General features: G+C 33.7%; 2 protein-coding genes across 2 annotated transcripts; one reads left to right on the top strand and one right to left on the bottom strand.

Moving 5' to 3' along the window:
- Positions 1-959: 959 nt before the first annotated feature.
- On the bottom strand, positions 960-16,006 carry LOC130047347 (26S proteasome non-ATPase regulatory subunit 7-like). Its single transcript, XM_056142038.1, has 6 exons — positions 15,747-16,006; positions 14,199-14,291; positions 11,012-11,109; positions 9,948-10,028; positions 9,119-9,210; positions 960-1,715 (listed from the first exon to the last, which is right to left on the bottom strand). The coding sequence occupies exons 1-6, from the start codon at positions 15,919-15,921 to the stop codon at positions 1,271-1,273; spliced, it is 984 nt and encodes a 327-aa protein (XP_055998013.1). The 5' UTR covers positions 15,922-16,006; the 3' UTR covers positions 960-1,270.
- LOC130047342 (tropomyosin-like) lies at positions 15,988-24,533 on the top strand. Its single transcript, XM_056142032.1, has 5 exons — positions 15,988-16,399; positions 17,902-18,036; positions 18,238-18,300; positions 21,457-21,546; positions 22,651-24,533. The coding sequence occupies exons 1-5, from the start codon at positions 16,247-16,249 to the stop codon at positions 23,371-23,373; spliced, it is 1,164 nt and encodes a 387-aa protein (XP_055998007.1). The 5' UTR covers positions 15,988-16,246; the 3' UTR covers positions 23,374-24,533.
- The last annotated feature ends 1,163 nt before the right edge of the window (positions 24,534-25,696 follow it).

The raw sequence follows: 25,696 nt of genomic DNA, 5'->3' as shown, positions 1-25,696 counted from the left end.
CAATATGTAGTTGATCATATTACACCGCAATTTTAATTCTACATATTTTATAGGAGTTATAGGACTTTTACGATTCCACTTTTTTTGTGGCGGCGGGGGACATGGATACGTGTAGCAATCTTGTAGAGTTTATTTTAACCTTTCATGGGCCACTTGTTATTTTGAAAGTAAATTTCATTTTTCACAAAAATGCTGCAGCTGATTGAGACGACATCAACAGAATGGTCGATGCTATGTGATATTGGTTGATGGTCAAGAAAGGGTGGTACTTTAAAACTAGTGATTGAGTTGCTTTTACAATCTAATAAAAGAAAACATGAGACATGCTTGATTTGTCTACACCTAATAATCAAGTGCAATTTGGTGTAGTGTTGTATACTCAATATGGACGTTCAGCAGCTGAGGAGATCTTCATTGGAAAGTTAACGGTTTTAATGCAAATAACGTACAAAATATATTTAAGTACTAGAATTTAAGATTTTTTCCCCACAAAAATGTATTTCCAAGACCTACATACTGACGTCTGAAAATTATTAGGCCAAATGCTAAAATATTTGTTGATTTTTTTTTTTTATGCCAAACTTGTTTTTGCTAACAGTATGAAATATTGTTTTTCATTTATTCTTAAAAATGCATTTTAAGCTCTTGTCAATAACTACATACAGTACACAGGAATTATCCTCCAAGATACTTTACAGCGAATAAAATCTGCAAATTTTCCAGCCATATTTTAACTTTTTTGTCCAACACACACAAAAAAGTGTTTGCACTTGATTATAGAAAGGTGTACACTTTGTGGTCAGTGTAGACAAATGTTTTAGTTTTTCTAAAGGCATCATGAAAGTAGAACTGTTACAAGTTTCGGCACATGACACCAGTCATTCAGTATCCACTCTGCTACAAAAACTGTTGCCAGGTGAACACTGAATATTTTCTTTACACAATGATAAACCCAGAGAATGTATAGACCAGTCATTTTATTACATGTACAGACTTCTACATGAATCTGCAGATACTCATTGTTATGTTGTATTGGTATCATCCATCAAAGTATTTTGGATCCATAACTTGAAGATTGGGTGCAATGTAATTTTATTATTTTTTATAATATGGCCAAGTTCACGAAGTGTTGGAAGGTATTCAAAAAGAGTCAAAATCTTCATCACTTCTTGCCCTGATCTTTCAAAAATCACACAACTGTCAACTGGAAACAGTCGTGTCTACCACAAAAAATTGAATAAACATCGAGACTCGTCTCCCTCCATTTTGACTACTTCTTGGTAGCTTTTGCAGTCTCTTTTTTGTCCGATTCCTTTTCTCCATCTTTCTTTTCTGATTCTTTGACTTCTTTTTTCTTTTCTTTGATTAAGTCTTTTCCTTCATTTTTCTCTGCATCTCTGTTTTGAATCTTGTTACTGATGAGATTATGTAGAGCAATAATGGAGCGAATCAGAGAGGCCAGGTACACCACTAACATTTGATCATTTGTTTTGACATACACTGATTTGACAAAGTCTTGTAGATTAACATCAGGAAGAAGGTTGAACACGTCTTGTAGCTGGTAGATAATCTGGTGGTTGACGGGGAGTTGCTTAGACGACACTTTCTGAAGGTAGCCGTTGATGTCGTTGACATGAGCGTGGAGTCCTTTCAAACCCATCAGCTGGTTTGTAACTCTTTGTGAAAGAGATCCAACTGTTGTATCTTTGATGTCTCTGGAAAAGAGAAAAACAGAAATCTCTGATTATGAAAACTTGTTAATATGATTATGACATTCAGTACTGTAATTTACTTCCAACATGTTTGTGACGTCATTCTTTTGTTCTCGGAGTCCTTTATTTTCTAAGACTGAACTGGTTCTCGTCCAGTTTTATTGTGATGAGTCCAGCATTATTGTCACGAGTCCAATATTAATACTAATACATAATGTATTGGACTCATCAACAATAATACTGGACTTGTAAGTTATAAATGTGCAAGTCACATCAATCTTTACAAAACGAATAACAGGGGACACATACAAGAGAAACTTGCATTTTCATACAAGTCATATATAACAAAAACATTTGCTGTAATCCTAATCAAGCGTATGAACTGTTACAATAAGAAATGTCACAGATGGTGAAGCTTTGAAAACGCCTGTAACCAAACAGGAACCTGACAATAAACAATAATAGCAATAATTCTCCCAGGAATTCCAATTTGAATACACCATCATAAAAATCCAGAATCCAGTGGAGGGAGAAAAAGTGTAGGAATGGGTAAACATTCCTGAGATAATTTTTGCGGAATATCAATTTACTATTACCATACATCCAAATAAAAACGTTGCATTTTCTGAATCCGGAGAACTTTAGTTGAAATTTTGAAAATGGTCACCAATGAATCCATTCTCCTCAATATGATTTGAGATATTAAATGCACACACATGTCAAATCGTTTTAACGCACTTGTGTATACTTATCGCAATAGGTTTTTCAATCAAAAATTATTAAAAGAATATTATTCCTTAAAGCACCCCATCTACCTGGGTTTGTCAGTTTGGCTGCCTTGGCCTGTACCATCTTGTGACAACAGACATTCATTATTTTGTTTAAAAATATTTTAATTACGTAAGATACAAAACTCAGATGATCTATTGTGTTAGATACAGGTCACATGCCACTACACAGCTCATACCAGTCCCGTATCTAACATACCGCGGTAATGGACCATCCATTCTACGAGTGTTTAATCATTGTTGCCTCTTTCATAAAGTATAGTGAATCTTTGTTGTTGTTGATTTTCTAGCTTTATCTAAACTGATAACAGCATCTTACTGCAAATGAGCATCAAACCCAATGCAAGTTATAAATCAGCCTCTGCACACACCTAACCACAGTGTAACTACTGGTATATTCCTCCAATTCTTTTTGCGAGGCAATAATAGTGATATTAAATATTAGCATATTCAAGATATTGTGTATATGGAAATTATTTTTGCAGGTCTTTATCAGACAAGTCTTGATATATTTGGCAATATATTTGGAAATGGGGGGGGGGGGGGGGGGGGGGGTAGAAAAGGTTGCAAATACTGGACAAAAATGGTGAAATCTCGTGTTAGCCTTATGTACCACAGGACATGAACTACCATAGAGCAATAAATGAACAAATGAAGATAACGAACAGTGATCAATCTCATAAATCCTATAAAGAATACAAAATGGTTAGAAGAATAAACACTGACCCCTGGACATTCCTGCCGTGAGCTCTATATCTTGATCAGGTAAACGGAGTAACCCATAGTCAAAATCAGTATGTGCTATGTAAAGAACAGCCTAGCAATTGGTATGAAACACAGCATTTGACCCAGTGATAACTTGTATTTGCAAATTACATCATTATAATGACCATAAAATTTGCGAAATGCTGATTTTAAATGAGACTGTTTGAGACCCTTGTAACATTGACCAATTTGTCAGTAGCCTGCCTCGATTAAAAAAAATAATCATATGCAGAATCTTGTGTATCGCATCAGTTGAGAAATGTACACCATCTGCAGGTGATCAAGGAATATTGCTAAACAAATATGGGAAGTTGACAATGGAGAAGCTGTATTCATCACGTTTTTCATGTTGTTAGTTTGCCATCGACATCTATGTTCAATGAAATATCCAAATGATACGAAGCAGATGTGGAAGACTATGGCATCTTTTATTTTAAGTCACTGAGATACATCAAATCAACATATGAATGAAAGTGAGTATTATTAATACGTAGTAGATAAAATGCTGATATATCTTTAAAAATGTTGATGTCACAGCAAGAGATTGTTTACTTCTCATGTAGGAGCTCTTGAATAAATTCTGCCTCTTCAGAATACAAAAACTGGGCAGCTAATAAAAGGAGCACAATTTGTACCAATGATAATTCCAACAGGCTCAGTGTTGGAAGACCTGTTCACTGAAGACTATGTAAATATTGTCCATGAGAAATTCCAGCATCTTTTTGATATCAACTTCAGAGTACTTTGTGTGTGGAATCAGAGTGGTGTTTAACAATGTATTTTTTTTTGGATGACTATTAAAGCACAAGATATAAATATTTCTGTGTTTCATTTTTATTAAAGAAACGGATGTCTATTATGTCAAAAAACTGGACTCTAATTTCATGTGTAAAGTGTTTGAAATAAAAGCTAGACTGAATTAACCAATTGTACCACATCTGTAATAAAGTGCACCGCCACGGCACATGATACGCCCGTCACATATTGTTAACATGAACATATCACCATGAAGAGATAGGTATGCATGGAACCAAATGTCAACCTTCCTTTAAGAATCTTACCTACTTTATGGCCTCATGTGACATTGCTTCAAATATTGATAATGTAAGCTTAATGATTTTTAAAAGGATATAAAAACATTTTCCCAAATGGTTTCAATGAAATGATTAAAGTGCAAGATAGCCCTTTATCCAAGCAAACAACTTACAATAAATGGGAGTACTCAAAAAGGTTGATTTATTCAACATATCAAAAAATACATATATCAGTATCTGCCTTTGTCAAATCTTCAAGTATAAAAGTAAAATATGCATGGTGATGTCAATATAAATAAATATAGATTAAAAACGGTTATTTCAAATACTGGTGCATCTCCTATGGTGTAGTTATTAATTAGAAAAAAATAATACATCATATATTTCTCAACTGGTTGTGTTAGACTTGAGAAATGCACATCTGCAGCTTTGCTCATTGTATTTTAAGGAATGAAGAACAATGCACAGCGTAATAAAACATCAAACATTAGTCATTATGTTTATTCTTAGACTGTAAAACTGTCATCTTAGTGAGACATGACAATCTGCACCTTGTTGTTGAGATATAAAATAAAAATATATTTTACAATATCATATTAATTCTTAAACTTTATACCAAATTAACTTTCAAAGTAATGGCTACCAATTAGAACTGTTCTAAAATTTGACAGATCAATTAGAAGGCCAGATTCCTCTGCCCAATTCCCGATTGCAAGAGATATAGATAGCACCTCTTTGATCAGATTGCTGTAACAGAAATCTTCTAAACTCATTAATTAATCTGTAATTTGACAGAATGCAATTTTTCTGTTAGCAAAATGCCTCCTGAATTGCTTGATAATTACACCCATGGGACAAGGGATATTTCTCTTGTTACTGACACAAAAGAAATAATTTGTTTGTTATATACTGCTGTATAGTACAGTGTATATAATGAAGAATGTGTAGTTTCTTGAATTAACATTTTTTAATATGGTTATTGCAATACTATTTCATCTGTTCAGATTTACACAAATGCCCAATCTGCAGCTTTGTTCATTGTATATCTTTTTTCTGAACAATGCCACAGCCATAACAAAACATCAAAATACTAATCATTAAAATAGGCCTTTATACATATTGCAACCATTTGTTGTCTTAGTGAGAAATGATACTCTGCATATAGGTTGCTGAGAAAAAAAATTAAAAATTATATAGTACAATGTCAAATTAATTTTGAAAATAAAGACTAACCACAACAAACAAATTCACTTTCACAAATAATTTCTGGTATATCTGCAATTAAGAGGCTAAGATCTCTCTGCCCAATTCCCTAGAGATAAAGATAACACCTGCTTGATCATGTTGATCAGAGATGCTCTACACAAAACTCATTAATTAGTCTTGTCAAAATGCCCTTTGCATGCTACTCCCATGGGACAAGTGGAATTTCTCATGTTATTGTTATAAACAAAGGAAACATTACATAGGCTAAAAAAAAGCTGTACAGTATATCATAAAAAAAATATGTGTTTTCTTGATGTAACATTTTTGAATGAGGTTTTCTACAAAACTCTTATATGAGTAGGGATTGTACCAATTATAACATACTTTTTTCAAAAAATCACTTCAACTAAATGTCACAGTGACCTTAAAGTACAGTGCGACACACCTTCTACCTAAGATGCATAAGATGACCAAGTTTCATGATTCTAGATCAAATAGTTTTCAAGTTATGAGCCGGACAGGGTTTTACCATATTTGGCCATATCTTCTTAATTAAAAGTCACAGCGACCTGGTTTTAATGTGCGACACACCTTCTACCCAAAATGTATCAACTGACAAAGTTTGATTATTCTAGGCCTTATAGTATTTAAGTTATGAGCCGGACACGAAAAAGCTAACAGACGGACTGACGGACGGACAGACGGACGGACATGAAGGCCATAACATAATACGGCCCGTCTTAAGACGGGCGTATAAAAAGCAAATTGATTTTATATCTAGTGATTTAAGCAAACTTTAATTTCCTGTTTTTGGTGGTAAAGAAAGATGGAAATGTTCCTCTAAAGTCATGACCCAGGCATAGTCCGAGTTTGATTTTACCAATAGAAATTAGCATTAGTCTCCAGTGTTAAGTGGTGGCTGAAGATGACAATTTTTTCCTTATCATCAGAACTTAAAAAATCAACATTTTGAATACTTTCTTTTTCTTTATCATTCTCTGAAATCAAAGTAAAACCATTGGAATTTGACTTGTCACTGTCATGACCACGTTCAATCTCAGACTCAGTCTCTTGTTGATTTTCTGTCTGCTCACTTGTCAAGATGGTTAGGAAATCTGGATTCCTCACTTGAAAATTTACCTTTAGTTTTGAAATGTAAAGGCTTCTTGTTTTTAATATCCTCTAATCGAACTTTGGGATAATGGTAAATTTGGTTATGCAACATTTTTTGTCACAGAGAATTTTAAGGTCATACATGATATTCCTCAATAATTTTTCGTGAAATTTCAGATACAATTCACTTGATTCATATCTTGTTCCGAAACAATGTAAAGTAAATGCTTATATAACCACTGAGTTAATCAGGCTGATAGAAGAAGCATAGTAATATTGCTATCAAATAAAATGTAAAGTAAATGCTTATATAACCACTGAGTTAATCAGGCTGAAAGAAGAAGCATAGTAATATTACTATCATATAAAATGTAAAGTAAATGCTTATATAACCACTGAGTTAATCAGACTGAGAGAAGAAGCATAGTAATATTACTATCATATAAAATGTAAAGTAAATGCTTATATATCCACTGAGTTAATCAGGCTGATAGAAGAAGCATAGTAAAAAACCCAACCAAATTATATGCGATACATGTGTGACAGTTTTGGTTTAATTAACATTTAAATTGTTAATTTATTACCTATGTTTATGCTACTATACATCCTGTAGATCATCATTTTAGTGTAAAGTCTGAATCTGATGTAAATTGTTCACTTTACTATTTTTCTCACATGTGCTGTTTATACTGTTGAATTTGCCTCCATCTTGTCAATCATTCCAAAGTTAATTCGTTTCCTAACTTTTCATTGGTTTAAAGCTAGTGCCTTAAACTCACCAGAAATCGTTTCAGATTTTCCCCCTGCAGTTTTCAAAGTCTCTTAGTTAGAGTCATTTTCATTGGTTAGAGTTAGTATATAAACAGTGACAGCAGCAGGTTCAAGTCACTTTGCTAGGGGCTAAAGAACCCACAGGTTCGTGCTCTCTCTGTTCTTCTCTTGGGTTAAATCCTGGACTGCTCGTGCAGTCTTATTTTTTACCTGTTTAGGAAATAGTCTAAATTCTTTATTTAAAGATGTAATTTAGTCCCTGGAAAGAGTCAGACTGGTTCAAGGTTGAATTAGATATCCCTTTACAACTTTACTTTATATAGCATTGTAGTTTTGTTTTTTTTATGTAGAGAAATTACTGAGCTTAGTGCCTTATTGATACTTAGGAATTTACATACAGTTTTACTGGTATAGCGAGCCACCATGCGCTTTAGGGTTTGTTAGGTGTTTTATGGAAGCCTATTCCCTTCTCCTTTGATATTTTTTTTAGGCCATAATATTTTCATTTTCCCCTTTATTATTTTTGTTATTTAAATTTATTTTGGTTATTAATTCATTTTCGTTTTCTAACTCATTTACCTTTTTATTTTGTTTACATTATTGGAGATTATTTTTGATAACTTATTTGTTATTTGTTGTCTTATTCAGTATTATATTATAATAAATGATCTGTTAAAACTTTCAAACTCTCTTCTTATTCCAAGGAGTTGATCATAATCTAGGAATCTTATATCTGAACCTGGGTTGAACAAAAACAGGACCAGTCATTGTAAATTGACCTTGTCAGTGGACTTAGTCTGTCCCTTAGTATTACGCCCTTCAGTACAGAGTTTAAGGGTACTTTGATAGTTTTTATGCTTTGGGCAGACTGAGTGCACTTTGCGGCCGGAAACAGACTGGTTCCCGTTACACATGTAAGCACCCTGCTGAGCAATGTTCAAACAGAGTTTTCCTGTATGATAGTATATTTAGTTATGCAACATTTTTTGTCACAGACAGAGAAGTATTGTCCTATACAGGTCAGTTACATCAAGGTACACTTCCTGACTTGTGCTCTGTGAGTCACGTATCTGTGTAGTTTACACTTCCTGACTTGTGCTCTGTGAGTCACGTATCTGTGTAGTTTACACTTCCTGACTTGTGCTCTGTGAGTCACGTATATGTGTAGTTTACACTTCCTGACTTGTGCTCTGTGAGTCACGTATATGTGTAGTTTACACTTCCTGACTTGTGCTCTGTGAGTCACGTATATGTGTAGTTTACACTTCCTGACTTGTGCTCTGTGAGTCACATATATGTGTAGTTTATTCCTGCAGAATCACAAGGTTAGCATGTGGTAACTAGCCAGCAGAAAATTAATTCTTGCTTGTCAAACGTGTGTAGCATGGATTGACATAAAATGTTTGACAGGAAACCCCTACTTCAATTATCAGGAATTGAAGACACATTCTGATATCTTTAATGAGAAATAAGGGTTTTACTTTCATTTCAGCATTTTGCAACACTTTCAGGTGTTATATTATAACAAAGTCTGAAATTTCTGAATAACCTGTTTAAGATTTCTGAGGGAGCACTTCTATTGGCTGACACAATGGTTGCTATGACATGACCCCCCCCCCCCCCCACTGGAATTTGTTAGATCCCTTTGTAGCAAACTATACAGAAGCAGATCAAAGGATCTAATTTCAATTTGACTGCAATTGAATGATGCCTGTAGTTAGCGCAATACCTTAACAGATGCTCCACTCCTACTTCCTCTGCCTCTTCAGCACCAATCTCACTGGGGACATGGTCAAATGTTTTAGTGGTGGGGGTCCCATCCTGCAAGACATTAAAAAATATAAGTAAAAGACACTATACTTGTATGTATTCACTTACTGAATTCATATTTTGGACAAATCTAATCCGCTGTATGACAGCCAGCAGTATTTCAAGTGTGATTGTGTTGGGAAGATGAAGTGATCCACTAAGTTTCTCAGTACAATCCACAGCAGTCCCCCCCCCCCCCCCCCCCCCCATATAACTGTACTGTTTAATGATACCATTCCCGGTGCAAAAGACTATCGATTTCCCCCAAATTTTAGGCTAAAAAATAGCCAGTAACAAACCCTTATGACCCTGTAATTCACTTTGTATGAAACTCGTATGAATTAATTAATCTCTTCTCTTCAATAGAAATCAGAGGTCAATAAAATGGCACACATTTTCTAGCTGTGATCATGTCTCATAATAGTGACTTCTCATAGGAGAAGATTAGGACAGGACACACTTTATGCTCTAACGAGATTAATCCGCAGGCATGGCAATCAAGCATCAAGTCAAACATCAACATTTTCAAAAACATGAGAATGAGAGAAAAAAAATTGTAAACAATGAATACTTGCTTATTTGCTTGTTTTTGAAAATATGACTTATTCGGTGTTAATTTTTATAATAAATGCAATTAGATAGAAAATTTCAATTTGTTCGGTCTTGATGAATGAATACCATTCCCATATGGTAGGGAAAAAAAGACCCTGCTGATTCAGAACATCTAGTACAACATAAAATTGACTTACATCATGGACTTCCTCCACTGCTACGTAGGCCTCAGTGGGTAGACCTAGGTCTTTTGGTTTGGCATCAATGACCACCAATACCTACAAACAAAAAAAACGGGGTTAGAAAATAGATTTATCAAAATATATTTACATTCACTGAATCTTTTTTCTTATATTTCTTTTGATATTGACATTGATTTCATCATGCAGTAAATACATGTGTGTTGCACACTAGTTTGATCCAGTTTTCTAGTCTGCAAAATCATTACCAAATATGGAGTGTCATCAAGGTCAAAGGGTGCATTGGCTATTCCATTTAATGTAACAAATGGGTCAACCATATGATATTTTAGATCATAATTTTAGTTTATATTTTTAAATAATGCATAAAAATATAAATATAACAATAAAATGTCTTTCTTTGCTGTTTCATCGGGTGATAAAGGTAGCAATCATTGCAGAAAAAATTTGCATAACCCGCTTACATGGGTTATGCATTTTTATTCAATGCTAGCTACCTTCATCACTCGATGAAACAACAAAGAAAGCATTTTATTGTTTAATTAAAACATGCTATTGTGGATGGAATCTCATATCATTTGTCATTTAGACAATATGTTCACAAATTTTGATATGTCATTGGAATGATTATTAATGCACATTTTTTTCAAAAGGACTGTATTTGTTGTAATGATAATGCAATATACATATAAACAAGAGCTCTGCAAAGTGGGGGCATATCCCCTCACAATGAGTGTCAACAAGCTGTTTGTATGAAGCCCCATAGTGACCTTAATTTTTGTATGAAGTCCCATAGTGACATTAACCTTTGGATTAATATCAATAGGGTTCTTCCTCTTTTGATAACAAAGCTACATGTGAAATATGAAATCAATGGAACAAAAAACGTGGCCTGTAGAACTGTGTACAAGTTCAGCGTTACACACTCACATTCTCACCCACACAGACCCGTAACTGTATCTCCTCAATGAACTGAGAGGAGATAATAATCTTATATTATACCACTCATTTGTACTATAATTTATCTTCATAAACACAATATCTACTTGGCAAGAACTTACTGAATTAGGACAGTATCGTCTCAAAAGTTCATTGACAGCAACATCATTTTGGTGAAGCTTTGGTCCTGTGTGATACCATCCTACGATTCTCTCTCGAGCTTGTAAAGAAGCATGACACATTAGAATCATCACTTTCTAAACCTCTATCTACATCATTCACAAATATTGCAATATGAAATTGCATAAAAATCAGTTTTATGTGCAGACCACAGAGCCAAGTGCATTTTACCAGTTAATTTTGATACTTAAAGGGACTGGTTCACGATTTTTGAACAAATTAGTTTTTATTTTTGATGTTTAATATTAAAAGTATAACTCATTTTATGTTGACAACCAAAATTTTAACCTTCTGAATGCAAGAATAAAAGCTATATTTTAGCCTTAAATATGTGTTATGTAAACAAAGACTCGAGTCTTTTTATGTATACAAACAAATAAGTGACATATCAATGTTGTAATATAAAGCATCTTAATTTTGCATAGTCACACATTTTAACTTTTAGATGAAACATTTTATCTGAAGAATGCTTGAAATGTGAAAATTATAATCAACTTAGATCGATATCCATTTCTTTTGAAAATTTCGTAAACAATAACATACCGCAATCTTTGTTTACAAAACAAATAATGAACTCTATAAAATGAGCTTCCGTGATAATGTACAACCTTAATTTTTATGTGAAATCTTTTAAACATATTACACAGTAGATTTTGATTATTACAAGTGAAAATTAAAATTTTGGAGAAAATCGTGAATCAGTCCCTTTAAGCTGTGTCCAACCGAATGTTTTGTACTAGGTTCGCAATATATGAGTGTTGTCCCAAAATTTAGTAGACGGAGCACAAAACTTTAAAATTATTTAGCACAATATCATTAAACCTTTATATTTTCTTCCCTGTTCTTTTGTTGACTGATAACTAAAATTCCAGTGGCGTATCTAGCTTATTTCTTGATAAAAACAATATTTAGTACTATAGTGTTGGGCCTGGCAGTGTAACATTCGATGTCAAAAATTTACTGTCATTAAGTTTTAAAGTAGATTTTTTTTACATCATGAAATAACCCATACTTCTTGAGTGAAATCTTTTACTGGATTATAACTGGAAGCACCTTCTTATTCTTTCTCAAAATACTCATCATTATGCTCAATATATTTTCTATGCACATTAATCCACATTTCAAACATGTTTTCTGATCGAATGAGGATCCTCGGTGTCCTCAACTTCAGCTCTTTTAAATCTCAGGCTTCTTGGCTCAGCCTTTACAAAAGGAAACAATGCAAAATCCATCAGCGCTAAATCTGGACTGTATGGTGGGTTATTGATTCTGACAAATTTGAGTACCGTATATACTCGCCTATAAGTTGGTCCGCCTATAAGTCGGTTGTATTTTTTAAGGTTATTTTGTAGGAATTTGTCATTGACCCGCTTATAAGTCGGTACAAATTTTTGTCAGAATAGGTTGACAATTTCAAGTCATTGCTCTAGTGTTTTTACCTATGTTTCAAAAATATTTTGAGAAATTAATAATTATGAGGTGCTCAATATCCAAGCCATATCCGTTTGGGGTTTAAATGCATCCCTTGATCTATTATGGACCATGATCCCTTGTTTACCTATGCAATTATGGTCTCCTAATGACCAGTACCTGACACCGTGTTTACTTAATGGCACGCGACTCGCGAAAACTGTTATTTTGGGATTCCGGTATAATTCATTGTATCAACAATCGAGTTTTTAAGAGTCAAGAATGATGATCTAAATTATCTGTTAACAATATTCAATCTTTTAAGAAATATATTTCAGCCGGTATACATATGAATATTTCAATGTTAAATCGGGTTCGTAATTCAATTTTACCGATAAACGATAGATTAGTTGAATTGAAAGTATTAGTTACCGGTATGTAAATAATTTTAAACTAGATAAAAATATGTAAATACTTGTACTTTATACATGATTTTAAAATACACAAACAATACAATATGTCTAGATATTTGTGAACAATAATCATTTGTGTGGTAGTCCATGATAATCGTTGGAGTTGTTTAAAAAACACTACATTACGCCGGCCAGATAAATACCAATCTTCTTATGATGCGCCTATAAGTCGGACATAGGGTTTTGGACCAAAAATTGACTCCCAAAAAACCGACTTATAGGCGAGTATATACGGTAAGTCAAGTTCTAACTTCATACACTCTGTTGTGTAGTTCGGCACGTTATCCGTTGATTATGGTAAATATATTTCTTGAAATAATACGGGTTTCTTTTGTCTCAATGCATGCATTAAAGATAATATCACATAATTTTGGAATACTAGGCTGCATCAACCGTCTGTGCAGGAGGATCAGCATGTGTAAGAATCATGCTGTATTATTCATAGGTGTGTTTTTTTGGTGGTGGTCTTTCAGGTATTTTCCAAACATTAGATTCTGGCTTTCCCTCGGGATCATATTAGTGAAGCCAGTTGTTACTAGTGTTCGAGAATCAGAAGAAATTTACAATCAATTATCGAATCGAAGGTATCTTTTTGATTCATAATGGAATATAATCGAGATTATAAAGAGAGTTAAATTTATTTTTCTTATGCCATTTGAATACCTACATGAGTGAAACATTTCTGTGCGATTCTGTAAATCCGAGTCCTTGGCAAAATTTTATAACTTTCCAGTATGCAGCCTCTAATATCTACAAACTCATACTTCAAGTTGTTGCAAAACACATCATAAAAAAATCTAATAGTTATGTCATAATAAAGAAATTGACTGTGAAAATTAAGAAACATTTAAAAACTAAATTATGATATGCAATTCTGCTTAAATTTGAGATGCACAATTTCTCTTGATTGTCATTTCTGATTTTAATTGGTTGTTTTTGACATTATGCTGCCTCCCGGTTTTATTATATAAGATACCTGTACTTCACCTATTTAATCATGTACAATATTCAATATCATCACTTAAGCCTTATCTTTCTTTAAATTAATTGTTATTTTAGTTGTACAATTTTTCTTTGTGACTTCAGTTCACTGAAGAATTGAAGAATGCCACTTGTCTACGGTATTTTAAGACCACACTCTTAATTGGAGTTTGTATAAAACAAACTATAATATCATAAAACTAAGCCTCTTACTCATTGCCAAGAAACTCAAAGTCCAAACAGATTGTCAATGAACCAAACTTACCATTTACTTTTTTGAACATGCCATACATATTTTCCAGGTAATCATGATCCAAAAACCAAACGGTCTTATCTTTGTCATCTTCATCAAAGGGAACTAAAATAACACAAAAATATATACAACAGAGTTGTTGGTATGACACAATATGTTTTAATAAAAGTGATTTAAGTGTATTGCTGTTCATGTAACAATTAGGCAATCATTTGTGCACATACATGTATTTGATATTGGGACAATTAAACAATGTTTATGTTTTAAATCACTGAAAATATTGAATACAAATATTATATATTAAAATTTTTATGTCAAAATCCTACAGTCTAGCAACCATCATTTAAAATTTGTGAATGATATACAGTATAATTTGTCCAAACCGGCCTCCGAGTACTCCGGCGCTCTGTCAATTCCAGCCACAAAATATAGTCCCTAACATTTCTTTAACAAATCCTTTATTAATAATTCCCTGTACTCCGGATACTGCGTATTCTATATATTGGCCAGCTTAAATAGTCCCAACTGCTATCAATTAACTTTAATTTTCCTGTGTAAACTGGTCCCTGGATGATACACTACCCTAATTGTTGTGGTCAATTGTATTCGGTGTACACAAGGTCCCAACTGCTCATAATTAGCTCTAATTATCGCATTTAAACCAGCCACCCCACGATGACCAACCTGTCAGTATTCGGTCAATCAGACGTGGTGTACACAAAGGGTGTCTCAAGGGAAGCCACAGGTAAGTAAAAGAGTGCAACTGGCGAGGAGTCGCGATCAGCTTAAAATAAAACCTGATTTTTAGGGGGTACACTTTTCAATTATGACAGCACCACGCATGAGGTAATGGCGTTCCCCCTAACGACAGAGACGAGAACTGATATTAAAAGACAAAGTTCAATTAATCGATGAATTCGATACATTCTTGGAATGAAACAAAATCGGCAACAATCCCGTTATGTTTTCCAAAAGCAGGGTTTCCCCTCGTGGACTTCTCGGAGCTCTACGGCCAGATTTTAAAGTGTTTAATAAAAATTGAAACTTTTTCAAATGAACACGACAATAAAACACTGACATTTATATTTTTACATTTTGAATTCTTTCGTGATATATTAAAACGTTAGCAATCATTACACACGTATGCATAGATAGTGAATACAAGGGAAGCAACTCTCATTATTGTCAACATTCTGCACTCCGGACTCTGTGCAAACCGGCCAATTTCTTTGGAACCACACATTGCATAGCCGGTTTAGACAGATTATACTGTATTGTCATATGATCTAATGATCAAGTTGTAAATCACTATTCTGTTTTCAATATTCTGACATATGGTCACCCTTAATAAACAGCTGAATCACTAGAATAAACCAATCTTAAAATTTAAATGCACTTTCAAACGGTACACTGAATTTCAGTTCGAAATTCCTCAGACGTGTAAATATCATAGTGAAAGAAATTTAAAGAATTCAAAGATATTATTCATCATGGGCCAATATTTTGTTATAATCCCTTAAATCAACCTTATCTGTATAACAAAGCCATGCCAATAATAACCTGCAAAGCTATTTGAAACGTCAAGAACTCCTTGTCGATTTGCTCCTAATAATACACCGACCACTCTCTTTGCGTTCCCAACCTTTCCCATGCGGTTGAAATGATCAACAACACTGAGGAGAACTAAAGGATGGACAACAACTTTAGAAATTTTGTTAGGATCACTGACAGGCATGTTGAAAATGAGAGACTTCACTCCGCGCCGGTGACTCGTCAAGTTTTAAGAAAATGAAAGCAGGATAACTTCCGGTTGTAATATTATTGCGCACGTGTTTGTAAAAGGTCAAAATAAAATTTTATCAAGTTTTTCTATAATTTTTACGCTATCTATTATCCATTTAATTTCAAAACATGTAATGTAGGAATTTTCTTGTAATGAAAATTTGGACTATTTTTTGTGATCAATTGTGAAACGGAAGTTGCTATTCGCTCTCAATGTTGACAGCTGCTAGGCAATGAATTTATAACGTGGTATCATTTTTTACAGCATATTTCACAAAATGCAGAATTGTTATAGTTCCAATCGTGTTCCGAGAGAACAAATGCATGATCAAGATGAACGATTGACAAAAAAGCACATTGAAACCCTTGGGTTTGTTAAGGAAATAGCAGAAGAAAACAAAGTATTAAAGCAGAAAATTGAAGAGTTCGAGGTATTTCTAGAGCACAATGCTTGAAGTTTGTTTATTTGATGTATAGAGCACTGCATGATTTAAGCAAAACGATTATATTTCGGACATGCATAAAATTACCTTTGTTTGGATATTTTTAGTACCTTGTTAGATGTATAACATTCTGAAACAGTTTAATCATGATGGCTAAAAATAATCTGGGCATTACCACCATACAGTATAACATTGTAAATTAAACTACAGGTGCTTGTCATATTGTCATAATATATGAATACACATCTAACCTTATAATATAAATAGTTGACAATCAATTTTTCTGGTGGATTTTACAAACTTGCAAACAACAGGGTTCGAAATTAACATTATTATGCCCATCAGTCTGTGACTGGTTAAAAGTCTGGCGGACGGACTGACATTTGTTTTAATCAGTCCGATGGGACTGGTTAATTTATTTTCTAAAGCATCATTTTGGAAAATATACTTAATATGAAATTTTATACACACATTTGGCATGCTTCGATCTGTAGATATCAGACAAATCTTATTCGTAAATTATAAATCCCACATTTAAGTGTTACAATATTTTCTGAGGCATATTGAGTTAAATTTCATTTTAATAAATAATAACATTAACAAGATATGTTTAATTATTTCTGAAAAACTCTGTTGGACTAGTAATTTTTTCTGGGGACTGGTTGAAGTTATACCCCATCAGTCCAGCTGGACTGGTGACATAAAAAGTTAGCTTCAAGCCCTGAACAAACAACTACCCTTTGAATAGACCAGAATAAACCAAATTGACAGCAAAAAGCAATAGCAAATTCAAAAAGTTGACAATTTATTAACAATAAAATATATCAATGAAATAATACTAACTTACAATAATCAAAGTCCATCAAACAATGTCCATTATTTGTTCAATGCTGATCTGATTCACAAACAAGATAGCCTATTTATAACACTGTCAAAGTATGAAATACACAAATCAGTATAGTTGCCAACTAACCTGATTTTATCGGGATACACCCAATTTTTCGACCCGTAACCCGATTATTTTTTATGACCTGACGGGTCATACCATTCACCCGATTTTCGGGTTTGGTTTTGAAATTAGTTTGCATGTGTAATTTATTGTGTTATATAAAACATATAAAATTTACTTTGGTACACCATAATCCTAGTCATCTGCAGGTAGGAAGACATCCAGAGCTAATTGTTATATGGTGTTTTATTAGAGAATGAGAGATAGAAATATTTTATCAAACAAATAATGCACCCTCTCTGATATGAAATAAAGATTGATGCATAATTTGAAATAAATGAGAAATAGGCATGGAATATTATATACTTATATCTACAAGTATCATATTGCTATTGAGCAATGTCTTAGATATGCATATATTTTTGACTTTTTTTATATTATGATAACACAAAATGACATATTTCAATATTAACACAGTCAGGCATGATTGTATAGGATTTTCCACACTAATAAATAACAAAGTGCTATTTTTGTGTTCTAGCTGAAGACATTAAAATGTGCAGAGTTGCATGCACTTGCCGAGGAGAGCCAGGAGAGGATAAAAAAAATTCAGGAGCAGTACCTAAAGAGAGCAGATGAGATCAATGCCATGATGGCTGAAAAACATAAAAATGAGGTTTTTGATCTTCAATCAACAGCATTCAATAAATTTTCAATAATTTTATACTTAACTATAACATTTAATACTTGGGATACGTTTCGTAAATTGAAACTGTTAAAATGCTGCAATATCAGGAACTGAGCCATATAAAATTTGACATTTTCATGAAATGTATTTTACAATTTGTTATTTATTTAAAATTTTTCTTTGTGTCAGATGATGTATGCAATTGAGGAAAAATTAGACATGGAAAAGAAAAATAATGATGAAATTGCCAAAGTAAGCACTTTAAACTCCTGTTACATGTATTTCATTTGAATATATGGTAAAATAAACTTTAAAATAGCTAGTTTATACAACAGTCAAATTTTTAAAAAAAACTTTGCACATTGTTTTAATGCTTGTGTTACACAAAGATTATTTATGATGTGAGGGTGTATCGTGACCTCCTTACAAGGTCATTTGGATGAGGCCAAAGTCAATGGGAGAAAAAGTTTAAAATTCATGTTAGGGCCATGACTTTGTAACAAGGAAACAGTAGGTGCTCACATAAACTTTACATTAAGCTTGCTTATGACGTAAGAATGTGTCATAAGTGTGACCTTAAGTCAAGGCTATTAAGAGAAAAATGATTAAATGGGAAAATGTCAAGCTGCAAATGCTTTGTGTAGGCCATATTTTTGTAAGAAGGAAACTTTATACACCCATACTTGACCCCACGGTTGCTTATGGTTATCTATGTGACCTTACAAGTCAAGGTCACATATTACAATATTGGAATCATAAATTTGTCCATACTAGGGCTGAAACGATTCACTGATATATTGATACTGTTCAATATAAACGCTTGATTCAATGTTCGATTCATTGCCTCGATTTTCGGTTCGATACGTTTATTACAAACGGGTTCAGTGAAATACATCAGACTCAGCCTGTACTTTTTATTTTTACCTGCATGAGAGATAAAATAACGTCGAATAATGTTCAGAGTGTTGTTTGCCTTGAGATTGACGAAAATAATAATGAACTTTATCACTTAAAGCAACAGAGCCAACAGGCATCTTACCGTTTGGCAGTTTGGAAACATTTTGCTTTTAAAATTATGATTGTGAATCTTGGAAATTAAATTTTTCTTCTGTAAATTGTATCATATTGGAAGTATTGAATTGTGGCATAAGTATTGCAATATGTATCGTATCATGAAGGGGGCATATCGTTTCAGTCCTAGTCTATACTATGTGATGTGGGGATATGATTGTAGAAGTTTGTTTGAATGTGGTTATTTGTACATCAGTTTGGATTTGATCCATAGAAGGTGTAGTTTCTAGTTAACTTACCTAGTTATACATGTATGTGCTATCCTTGCAATTATACATTTTTTGATAAATATAAATTTTTTGATAAATATTGACATGTTTTATTCCATATAGAACTTTGCCATTTTTATGTATATTACAATGAATGTCTCCTTCTACTTGTCAGTTCTATCTTAATCAAACTTTTTAACTTCTGTTGCAATGTTTACACTTTCCCTCACAAGTACCTGTTTGTTTGAAATTACTATGTATCACTGTATTTCTGAATTTCGTAATTCTTTATGGATACTTAAATCTCACTAGGCAGGCTTTTACTTCACCTTAACTGAAAGGCTATGGTGGACATTTTTGTTGAAATCTATTCATCCTTTGCCTATCTGTAGATTATTTATTATTATTGGAGCATTTTAAATCAAACCTGGCATCAAACATAATTGGGTAAAGGGGATTCAAAGTTGAAATGAAGTGGTCACTAAAACGTCCTCTATAGAGACAAGTGAAGAATCAGGTTGTATATACATGTACATGTACCATGGTCATAGTCCCTGTTATAGGGCTAGAATGGTACCACTGGATCGATCCTTCTAAAGGACCATGATGGTAAAACCGCCCGGACAGTACGTCTCTATATAGGGTCCGGATGGTACCACTAGACTGCTGATAAAAAAATGAAGATTCCTCTCATTGACAGCAGGGCTTCAGTTTGTGAAATCAATATACAAGCATATTTATGTAGTGTAGATTCAAGTTCAAATCATATTCCCTTGTGCAAGAATAAGGGTCAGAGTTTTACATAGCAGTATATATGAAATCACAGAGAGAGAGGGGGGGGGGGGGGGGGGGGAGCACAGAGAGAGGGACAGAGAAAGAAGTACAGTATGGCAAATTCTTTTGTTAAGTTTGTACTGTGAAATTGTTCATTGACAGCCATTTAACTTGTGTGAGGCCTCATCAAGTTTATAAGTTTAATATTTGTGAGATGAAGGTGAGGATTGTGGATTTTTGGCCATTTGTTTTAATTTTACAGTACATCAAGTATTATGCCCCCTTCAAAGAAGACAGGCATATTGCTTTGCACCATGTTGGTTGATATGTCAGTCAGTCAGTCAATAGACCACTTGTTGTCTTGAGAACCATTCACTTGATCGTAATATTTCATATGTGGGTTGGTTATGAGTATAAGAGGACCTCTATTAAATTTTCAGGTAAAAAGTTCAAAGGTCAATCCACTCTGGACATAAGAATATACTGTCTGCTCAGTATCTTGAGAACCCTTTGCTTAACAGACATCAAACTTGATTCACTGGTACATGATAAGGAGTAGATTACCCCTATTGATTTTGAGGTCACATGGTTAAAGGTCAAGGGTCATACTGGACGTAGTAATATACTATCCGCTCAATATCTTGAGAACCCTTTGCTTAACAGTCATCAAACTTTGAACACTGGTACATTGTAAGGAGTAGATGATCCCTTTTGATTTTGAGGTGACATGGTCAAAGGTCAAGGGTCATACTGGACATAGAAAAATACTGTCCACTGTATATCTTGAGAACCCTTTGCTTGATAGACATAAAACTGGGTACACTGATACACCTTAAGGAGTAGATGACCCCTATTGATTTTGAGGTCACATGGTCAAAGGTGAAAAGTCAAACTGGACATAAGAATATACTGTCCATTCTATATATTGAAAACCCTTTGCTTGACAGGCATCAAACCTAGTACACTGGTACATCCTAAGGAGTAGATGCCCCCTATAAAATTTGGTTCACATGGTCAAAGGTCAAGGGTCAAACTGGACATAGTAATGCATTGTCTTCTATATTTAAAGAATCATTTGCTTGATTGACACCAAACTTTGTACACTGGTACATCCTAAGGAGTAGATAGCCTCTATTGATTTTTAAGTCACATGTTCAATTTATTCTGGACATGGCAAGATATTGTCTGCTCAATATTTTGAATTGGTTTTGCACTACTATCAATTAAATGATGCATGTGTATAACCCTTTTCAATTTTGTACCAAGGGGGCATATATGTTTTACAAACATTTCTTGTTAATATTGACATTCAAATGCTATTTTTTTTTTAACTATTTGAATTTTTTTTTCTCAGCTGAAGGCTCGAATTCAAGAATTGGAAAAAACAAACAGAGAACTTTTAAGTAGATTGAATATGCTGTCAGATTCTGATGAAAAAGTCAATGTAAGTAACTGCACTTTAGATACAGTAAAATTGGTAGAGGTAATAGGTCTGCAGGGAATGACATACTATCACAGTTACATAATGGTGACATCTACTGTTTTATCTTGCAAGTTTCAAGTTTTTATTTTTCTCATTCACTGTTAACACAACATAGAGAACACATTAAACAAGTATTCAAAAACAATATTCACGCATGCACATGTAATTCAAATGTTTATCACAATCTCGATAATGAACAAGTACAATAATATTCTATATACATTTAACCCAAAGCAGTACCTGTATGTTAGCTATGCAGTACTTCTTGATATACTTTAAATTTATAATCTGGTAAAAGAGTTATACACAGATGATACATGTACCTACCCCTCACTATGTAGTGTCACCAAACATATCATGAAATTTCTTGATTCTTTTAAATGTTCTAACTGTAACAGGAAGGGAGAAAACGCACCCCCGATTCTCTTTTCCCCTGGCAGGACTTTCACCTGCAAGTCCAGGGTTGGTCTACGGCACCATATGTAACAGGAAGGGAGAAAAAGCAATGGACCAGACTGGGATTCGGATCCGGGCTGATGTATTCAAGTGTGAAGACATTTAAGGAGAGAGGAATGTAACAGTCAGCCGGGTTCGATCGCCGATGGCCAGATAGCTCAGTTGGTAGAGCACCTGACTAGAGATTCAGGGGGCCTGGGTTTGGAGCCCGGTCTGGTCTGTTGGATTTTCTCTCTTGTTACTTTTGGTGCCGTAGATCAGCCCCTGGAACTGACAGGTGAAAATGCCTGCCAGGGGATAAAGATCCTGGTTTGATGTCTTTAGGTGTGAAGACATTTAAGGAGGGAGGAGTGTAGCGGTCAGCCGTATTCGATCGGTGGTGGCCAGTTAGCTCAGTTGGTAGAGCACCTGACTAGAGATTCATGGGGCCCGGGTTCAAATCCCGGTCTGGTCTGTTGCATTTTCTCCCTTCCTGTTACATAGCATATACACATCTATGTTCCTTTCTTCAGATACATGTAGTTTGTTAAACTTCACATCAGCTAAGTTTACAAATTTTTACAAGGAAATATTTGAAAGGCATTTTTTTTATTCTCTGTAAATTTCTAGACACTGAAGATGAAACTAGATCAAGAATTGAGAGTTTCAAGAAACCTGCAGACTGAAAATGAAACTCTGAAGGAAGCAATAGACGCCTTAGAACAGAAGAACCTCTACCTCGTAAACCAAGGTGAGTCTGAACAACTTTCCAGGAGAAATAAGGAACTGAAACAAGAAGTTCAAGAATTAGTTCAAAAGAATACAGAACTGAACTACCGTATCAGTCATTTAGAACGCGAGGTCAGTGACAGTAGAATGGAGGAGGAAAAAGTCAAACTTATTGAGAATCTAAAAGTGAAAATTACACAGATGCAGACCGAAAGAGGGATTGCCAGTGAGAGAGAACGACATTTTGAGAAAATTATCAAACAACTCCAGAATGAAGTAGAGACATCAAAAGAACAGCTGGTGCAGACAGCATTGTCAAAGCACAAACTCTTTGAAGAATATCAAAAAGTTTTAAAGGAGTTAGAAAAACTGAGAAAACAGTACGCAGTTGATAGTCATCAGAAGACATTTAAAGACTTTGTTCAACTGAAGAGGGAGCTGAACACAGTGAAAAATGAAAATCAGGACCTTAAACAGAAAGCAAAAGGGCCAGGCAGCCTGCCCACACTCAAAGACGAAGCTATCAGTAGTAAAAACAATGGACATAGGCCTTCCTCACTGAAGGCTATAAACAATGGACATAGGCCTTCCTCACTGAAGGCTATAACCAATGGACGAAGGTGATGACTCTAAAATGTATTGTCGATGTCACTATCCGAGCATCTGATGGGTATTGGATCTTCATTTCTGTAGATTCATGATTTCTCTAATTGTCAGTTCTAGTATAACCAGAATGATGTGTGAAATTTTGCATGCACGATGTCACCAGCAGTGATGAAAAGTCAAAAAAGGGGCCACTTAACGTAGTTCCACCCTCCTGTAACATCATAAGATTTCGCAAAGTCAATGATTATTATGATTTATGTATGACAGGAACATAAATTTTGTTGGAGTCTTTTTCAATACTTATTGTAAAAAATCTTGTTAACCATAAAATATTTCAAAAATCTAAGTTATAAATGAATAATCTATTATATGTTTTAAAATATTGAATCCAAGGGCAATAACTCTGTTTTCATTAAATTATTTATCAAGTCTATTATGTGATAGATTTCCTTTACTTTTTACAAACATTTTGTATATTTTTTTAAAGAAACAGTCTCATGAAATTGTTATGAATACTAATATATTGGTTTAACCAGTTTTTGTGAAATTAGGTTGATCGCGATCCTCATGTGATGTCATAGGTTTTTGCAAAATCTTCATTTAATTAAATTTTGCGCATGATAGAAATGTATCTTTTAGAGGAATTTCATTCACTGAATAAAATTAAAAATTTGGTAAACTTTTGATACTGAAAAAGTTTTTATTTTCCATAGATAATCAATTATTTATAATTTTAAAAATGTTGTCAAGGGCAATAACTCCTATGCTCGAATTTCCTCTACTGCATGTGTATGACACAATGATTTCCCTAATATCCACAATTGATTTTTATATATCTATGAATTAGCAGTTTTCTTAAACTGTTGACATTTAAAATTTGTCATTTCAGCAAGTTTTTATTAATTTTCATTATTCTGTTTAACGAAAATGTGTGATTTTTTAATGTTGATATATATATATCTGTTTTTGAATGTCTGACATCTTTATAAAGGTGGCAACATACACATTTTCTTTGGTTATTGATTAAATTAAACTATATTGAGTGGAAATTAATACAGTTTTTCCACTTTTAACCATTCATATTGATAAGTCACATGAGGATCGATCCACCAATTGCAATTTGCTGATGTTGATAACAGGTATATGTCTGCTAATTGATAAAACTTTTATCAATACCGCATAATACTTATTTTATCATTTTATTTGTTATTAAGATGTATTATTTGAAGAATCAACAATCAAATATAAGATTAAACCTATAATTCTTGAAGGTAGGGAATTACCTTAACTGGACCATCTGTCCATCTGATATGCACATAGTTTGTGTATTCAGTAACTTACATTTTTATACCCCATCCTTTTGTCAAAATTCAATTTTCATCCATTATCTGTGCTACAGATGTGCACATTCAACTGAAAACATCATTAGAATATCCGGGTCAATCACGTTGAATGGTTTTAAAAGCTAGAGTTGTGCCTCTTGGACTTAATTAGAACATTTTTAAACAATTCATAGTTTCTGCTTATCACCTCAGTCATACATGGACATTTTGATTGAAATTCAGGATATATTATAGTTATTTCACAAAAATACACAAGTCAGGTTCATATTTGGTTTAAGTCAAAGATTTTTTGGCAGAGTTATACCCCCTTGGACTTCTGAAAAAATTTCAAACAATTCAGTTTTTGTTCTGTATTTCAGTCATACATGGACATTTTGAATTATTTTGAGTTTTAAAGATATGAGATATAGCTATATCATGAGAATTTGCAGGTCAGGTTGCTGTATGGTTCCGGTCAGGTTGCTGTATGGTTCCAGTCAGATAATTTTTAGCTGATTTAGATAATTTTAAACAATTCAGCTTCCTCTTATTATCTCAGTCATACTTAGGCATTTTTTAATTAAAAATTGTTCACATACATGATGAGAAAATATTGTTTGAAAATCACTATGGTTTCTAATAAAGCCAATGAATTACAGTCACTATATAAGCTATTATTATACCTCAGTATGAGAATTCTATGCAACACGTAATCTGATTGGTTTAGACAGTCACATGCTAGGGATGAGAAAACTTCATATTTCCCTCTCAAACATCATATCTCCCCATCATATTTACCCTTTGGGCAGCCTCCAGCATTTTCCATAAATTTAACGTCAAAGACGACGAAATGTATTGTGACGTCACAATAAGTCCGAGTCATTCTACTTTCATAATTCGTAAGGCACAAGATATTCGGGTCTCTGATACACAGTTAAATCGCTTGGTTTTGGTCGATACAAAAACAAGCAAGTAAATCAGCATTCAAGGAGAATGGAAATACAAAAACTGGTTATCAT

Source organism: Ostrea edulis, chromosome 1, assembly GCF_947568905.1.
Source record: "Ostrea edulis chromosome 1, xbOstEdul1.1, whole genome shotgun sequence".
Lineage (NCBI taxonomy): Eukaryota > Metazoa > Mollusca > Bivalvia > Ostreida > Ostreidae > Ostrea > Ostrea edulis.
This window is presented reverse-complemented; position numbering and strand designations above follow the sequence as displayed.

Coding starts and splice junctions, on each gene's coding strand:
- LOC130047342 (XM_056142032.1), top strand. CDS start 16,247: ATGCAGAATTGTTATAGTTCCAATCGTGTTCCGAGAGAACAAATGCAT. Junction 18,301..21,456: donor ATAATGATGAAATTGCCAAA/GTAAGCACTTTA, acceptor TTTTTTTCTCAG/CTGAAGGCTCGAATTCAAGA. Junction 21,547..22,650: donor ATTCTGATGAAAAAGTCAAT/GTAAGTAACTGC, acceptor GTAAATTTCTAG/ACACTGAAGATGAAACTAGA.
- LOC130047347 (XM_056142038.1), bottom strand. CDS start 15,921: ATGCCTGTCAGTGATCCTAACAAAATTTCTAAAGTTGTTGTCCATCCT. Junction 14,292..15,746: donor CGTTTCAAATAGCTTTGCAG/GTTATTATTGGC, acceptor GTGTTATTTTAG/TTCCCTTTGATGAAGATGAC. Junction 10,029..11,011: donor GACGATACTGTCCTAATTCA/GTAAGTTCTTGC, acceptor TTTTGTTTGTAG/GTATTGGTGGTCATTGATGC.